This window comes from Orbicella franksi, chromosome 5, assembly GCF_964199315.1.
Source record: "Orbicella franksi chromosome 5, jaOrbFran1.1, whole genome shotgun sequence".
In the NCBI taxonomy this organism is placed as follows: domain Eukaryota; kingdom Metazoa; phylum Cnidaria; class Anthozoa; order Scleractinia; family Merulinidae; genus Orbicella; species Orbicella franksi.
In genome coordinates this window covers 21,297,401-21,303,704 of record NC_138149.1, presented here as the reverse complement: position 1 = coordinate 21,303,704, position 6,304 = coordinate 21,297,401, and the positions used below count along the sequence as shown (strand labels likewise).

The 6,304-nt window shown below is 37.2% G+C and overlaps 1 protein-coding gene across 2 annotated transcripts in view; it reads left to right on the top strand.

The window, feature by feature from the left end:
* Window positions 1-1,351: 1,351 nt before the first annotated feature.
* LOC145486707 (uncharacterized) overlaps window positions 1,352-6,304 on the top strand; it is a 10,187-nt gene continuing 5,234 nt past the window's right edge. For both annotated transcript variants that reach the window (XM_081465417.1, XM_081465416.1), the window contains exon 1: window positions 1,352-2,318. In XM_081465417.1, coding sequence (XP_081321543.1) covers window positions 1,672-2,318 — 647 coding nt within the window. In that variant the 5' untranslated portion in view covers window positions 1,352-1,671. The remainder of the gene's footprint in view (window positions 2,319-6,304) is intronic.

Sequence of the window (6,304 nt, the reverse complement as noted above, 5' to 3'; positions counted from 1 at the left end):
TGCTGTCACCAGTTTTTGGCTGAATCACGTTAGTTAACAAATGTAATGGTTGCTTTCGCCTATTTAAGGTTAAGTGTTATGACAGGTATCTGCCGGTGTTTCCATGTACGTACATACGTTTCTAAGCATTTTAACGGCTTGTTGTTCTATTTCTGGAAGGCTGTGGTAAACAAGATGGTAATAAATGACTTATTTCTAGCGTTAGTTTTCCACAGTAGAACGTACTAGCTTTCATATTATCGAGGTGATAAAAAGTTAACTTTTAAACTATTTCCTACAAAATATTGCACAATATGAGAAAAGCGAAGCCATAAAATTACATGCACGTCACGTCTTATCTGGTTTTCTTCCGCTCCGTCACTGTCAAATCGTTTTCATTAGTGATGTAAGAAAGCAATGAAAAACAAAAAAATGATGGAAATTTTCCTTGTAGACCAGCTGCGAGATAGTTTTGAGTTTCCTCTGAATTTCTGCGGGAGTAGTTTCAATAGAATCACAGGTGCAATTTCGTGTAGTGGTGTTTTGTAATTTCCTCGCTTAGTTTTTCTAATGATGCGCTCGGTTAATAACGGGACCCGGCCTTAAATCACTAAACTAGCTAAAAGAAGGCAACGGCGGAAAATGGAAATTGATGTGTGGATGACATAAATGTATATAGGCTTGACAAGGAACTACAGGACATAATTTCGTATTTTTCCAATTCTCTCCAAGCTCTAAATGTTCTCAAAACAACTTTGTCTTGGCTATAATTAAGAGATGGTAGGATCTGGAGATTAAACTGAATAACGGACCTTTTCCTTTCACTATTTAAATTGTGATCTTTTTCATCACTATTGTAATATATTGTTGTTTTCTTAAGTTCCTGTTATTTATCCTCTTGTAAATTAAGTATTTCAAATTTCAATCTTCTGCCAATTCTGGGAAATTCTCAATATTGCTAACGTCTTAATCTTAAAACCAATGTGACTGTATATTTACGTGCTCAACTCCTTTCTAACGCGTTTTTAAAATTCTAGTCTGGAACTTTTCTTTAATGTTTGGGAAACACTCATTAGAAATCTATTAACTGTGAATAAACCTTAACAATCAAAACGGTCGAAATCATCTGGTATAAGCCACGAGCATTTTCTTTCGAAGTCAGTGTTTTTAAATTATTTACCCGCGAAACAGCTGTTTCGAGCTTCATAAATTAATTTTATTGTGCTGTCGGTCCGCGATCCATTCATTGAACGGGTGTTGTTTATTTTCTGATTATTAGCACCTTTCCACCAATCACATGGGCGCTGCTCTCCACAGAATAATATGCAGCTTTGATGCGAGAGTAATTTATGCATGTTAATAAAAATATCGAACAAAAGTAAGAAAGAAAGCGGACTGAAATCGACGAGAAAACCACTCATCGATCGGTGCCGTAGTGGATTCCGATCACCTCCATCTGATCTGGTTCAAAAACTATATTTTATCGGAAACGCGGAAAAAAATATTGTGAAAAATAGCGTTTGTTTTGACTTGCCTTACATACCTGTAAGAGTTTAGCCGTCCGCGAGTGACTGATAATCTGTATCTGTTCGTTCGAGGTCCGCGCCAGCTTATTTCAAAGAGACCAGACTATTTTGTTGAGGACAAGCGAAGCCGACCTGTAATGAACTTAGCATCGAAGAGGGAAACACAATGATAGCCAAGAAAAACAGCACCGCATCATCTACTCCTAAGCCGAAGCCGTCTGCGACTTCTTCATGGCCCATGCCAAGCTTGCGGCTTGTTATAGTCTGTGTTTCGCTGGCGGTAACTCTCACTATGTCGGCGATGATAATATTCGTCGATGTTCGCGCCCCTTCGCTAGCCGATATTTTTCTCTCCACGATGTATTTTCCGCTTGGTCAAGGACTACAGCTGAAAGCTCGGCGCTGGTCAAACAACAAGACCGAGTGTTTACACTTTTTCAAGACAAGGGACGAAAATTTCAGGCGTTTTGACGGCTTACAGTGTGGGCATGCATTCTGGCAAAGCACGGCGAACGTGGAAGAAAAAGATCGCTATGTGAAAAAAATCGCCACTCATTATAAACTGTTCGAGAGAGAGTCACACGCTAGCAAGTATTTCACTGAATATTGGCATGAAAAACTGAAAGATCCGTTACCAACGAGTTTTTATAACGAAGAGACTGACAACTCTCCAAAGGCAGGCAATGAATTTCGCGCTTTCCGCTGGGATCCTCTCATACCCTTCCCGGCTGAAATATCGTCAACTTCTTCAGGGCCAAACCCGTGGATTCACCGAGCAGCAACGACCTCCCGTCATATTATCTACATTTTCAGGTATGAAATGCACCCAGAGGTTGAAAAGGTCTCGTAGGAATTACTATGTTTAAAAGCCAGCGAAATTATCATAATCCTCAGGCGCTGTCTTCAAATGGTTTGTAATATCGCAACGAATAAGGCAACAGTGATATCCATTTTGAACTGGTCAAGATGAAAAATTGAATTCAATGACCTGAACGTAAAACTTTTAGCAGGGTTTAAGTGTCAATTGCACACGTTCAGTTCAACTAACTGCAATAAAAGTACATTTTTAAATGTCGGGTTTTGTACGCCCGGAGCAATTTCGAAGGAGGGTTTATCTAGAAATTTGTACGAATAGAAAAGAATGAAAAAAGACTTTCTGTTTTTGGCCAAGATTCCCTTCTGAAAAACTACCAATCTCTTTGAGCGTTATGCGGATTATTTAATCTGTTCTTAACATATATAGACAGACTGTGTACAACACCAGGTTCTTCTGCTGTTAAAAGAAAAAAAAAAACTGAATAACATATATGTTGACAAGAAATCAAGAAGGCTGAATTTCAATGATAGGTGTGCCACGACCAGTTTAAAATTACTTCAGACCTGAAGCCTCGTCCAATATCCGTTTTGTCGATATTCAATTCTATAGTTTACTTCTTCTGTTTTTAATATGTATCGTTTGAAATAATTTCAAACTCCTAAAACTGATGGACTGTGTTGGTTTATTTTCGAAAGCTTCGGATAAAGAGTTGTACGTTGGATATTAAACGTCCGTCTTTCATTTCGATTAATTACGTACTGCAAGAGGTTCGAAGCGAAAAATGGTTTTTCGAACTGCAAAGGAAAGTGTTCTGTTATGTGTGGTTAGGACTCGGTTGATTTCATTTAAAATGAAACAAACTTCTAATCTGTGTTATAAATGACCTTTTTGAATAACAAACAGCGCTGTTGGATAGAACGAAAAATTAAATTAAAAATCAGTCGGCTTTTAATATTTTTAATGGAATCGACTAGGCACACCTTGCTAAATTTTAAGATAGTTGACGCCAAAGACTGTAATTCTGAAAAGGTTAAAAGGTGGTTTTAGTATTTGGTTTAATCAGGTTTACATAGACTATAAGAAAAACGGAACGATAAAGAGTATAGGGCTGAAAATGTAAGGTTATCCTGAAGTGGGAGGCGAGCCTGAATGTTAATAAGTTTGCAAATTACAAAGAAGGGGAAATTAGCTACTGTAGGGCAGTTCAGGTGTAACATGAGAGGTGCAAATTTCTTGCAGAAGGTTAAATGACCTAGTCTTATAAAGCGCTTGAATGTTGTAACAAGATGATCTGTTTTTGAATCTACGCTTATCAGAAATTTCCTAGTTTCCTAGTTTCTATTTAACTTCAACAACTTAAATTGTTGATTTCTTGCGGTTATTTAGGTACATGGATTTCTTAACCTCCAGGACGGCGTTATCACCTCTCTAATTGTGTACTTCAACACTTCTGAAATCAGGCTAACTCCCGAAAAATACGGGAGCATAATATGGGACAAAGAATACAGTTAACATGGCATTAATGCAATATGATTTCGCTACTCTCCTAGATGCAATGCTAGCCTTACTTCACAGCATTTTTGACAGGTTTTTAATAGTACTGATGTATTTATATCCTTTGGGTGGGGAGAGGTACTGTCGATAGAAAACCTTTTTAAAAGAGCTTAACAGGTGCTCAGGCAGATTCATCTAGCTACAGGGTTTCCATCGGATTGCTGGTCACGTTATTTCTGACGCTGGTTCTTTATCAAGCTGTAAAGCAGGCGTGTACTTTGTTGGAATTTTTGCTCTTTACGCTTCTCTTTGTATTTATGTCAGTTCTTAGAGGTTACTTTCCTGGTAACAAAATAACTGCTAGATGATCTCGAAAAGCACGTTTTGTCGTTTTGATATTTTGGCGTCAAACGTAAACCGGAAAGTATTTTATGTTAACTGAACGAGGAAATGACAGCCTACGGATTTCAGCACAAATGTGAACAAATACAAAGTTCCTATTGAAAGGCCATGTCGTGCAATATGACTCAGTTTATACAAAATTCGGTGAAGTTATTCTCAAAAGGAAAAAGTGAAAAAATAACTCAATAAAAAGATATAAAGTAACAAGGATGGCAAAAATAAAATATACGAAATTTCAAGAGAGAAATAGTGTTTACGTTCTAAGCTGTTAAACTGCTCAACCCAAGGTTTTATCACGTTGTACCTTTTTCTCCCCCCTAACGGTAATAAATATGTGACTATTTTTTTTAAAATAAAGCTTCATGTTGTGGTTTCGACTTCACAAAGAGTTAAAAAAAACCCCTTTTTTTCCTGTAAAAACCTGGTAACATAGTTCCACGTTAAGCAAGAATATGCCAAGAATATATCAGTTACCTTATTACCTTATTTATGACAACGCTCAATTCAAACAGCACAGCCCATTACAGACACGAATTGTGGCAACTGTATAAGAAAGCAAACACGTCACAAAAAAAGGCAAAAAAAAAAAAAAAAAAATTGACAAACAATTTTTGAGATGCAAACGTCTTGCCTTAAAGGTAGTTTCAGTTAACAGGTCACATTTTCTATTGCTTCCCTAGCATCAATATACGTGTTGCTCGACAAGATCTGACAGTTAATAAATTACGTGCAGGAATTAAAATGACATTTATGAAAGACTTTAAAATGGTTTTTCAGCAGACAATATTTGCTTTACACGGTGTTTGTCTCCTACTGAATTAGCATAAATCAAATTGATTTCGTTCCACCTGCACAGATCGACAAATGTCGCGAAATGTAAGAGAGTTACCTTTTTATTCTTTTCTTACCTAATTTGAACTGAAAACAAGGAACCGTGTGTATAATCCTATAGTTCGGGAAAAGTTCTTTCTTACATGTTTTGTATTAAACAAAGAAAATATTAAGTGGAAAAGAGGCATCAGTTGAAGACTTGGATTCACCCGATTCACCCTGACAACATAGCCAGTGTTGTGTTGAAGTTTTATGAATTGTCTAATCTCTTCTTTAGATTAATTAGTGGAAGACTGTTTTCGTCTTAGAGGTAACTGGGTTGGGTTGACCGGGGCATCAACTTTCAACTGACCTGCATCCTGTAAAACCAATCAGACTGGTGTTTTCATAATGCACCTTTGCTTCCATATTTCAAGGTAATAAAAAACGATTTGGTTCACGTTTCACGCTTGTTGCTTCGAGATCAAAGATTGGTAAAACATTTCCTCTGATATATCTCCAGTCCAATCCCGAATATGCCTTCAAGACGCCAATTTTCTATAGATATTTGACAGAAAACACTGAAATGAAAAGAAGTTTTCCTTAAAATTCATTTGTTTGCCAGAATGTAATTTCCTTTAACAATAAAAAATTGTAATAAAACATTTCGTAAAAGCATGTTAAAACTTTGTTGACGACGTTTCGACGTTTGGCCTGGCAATGATTAATTCTACCATTACCAAAACCATTCAGAGCTTTTCATTTGGCACGAGAGAGAAAAACAAGGAAGACAGCAGCGTTGTGCGAATGGGTTTGCCCTTCAAAGATCAACATCAGCTAACGCAGTTAAAAGGCAAATGCATGATCTCAGTCACAAGATTGGTACTAAACTACAAACCGTATTTATCACCAGAAAATTGGAACAAGACCTCAAGCCCAGAGAAATCAACCGTCCAATCGTAAATCAATAATGCGTTGTTTACTCTTTTACATGTGATCTGTGTGGTTCAGATTATGTCGGCTTTACAGCTAGACACCTTCACCAACGTATTGTTGAACAGAAAAACTCTGCGATCGGTAAACACTTTTCGACAGCCCATGGGGATACAAGCCTCCTCAAAGAAAGCCAATTCCGCATTCTAAAAAAGTGCCAAGGAAAATTTGATTGTCTTGTCTACGAGATGCTTTTCATCAAGGATCGAAATCCTATTCTCAACACGCAGACTGATTGCATTCGCGCAAAACTCTTTGTTTAAAAGAACATTCCATCACCTAT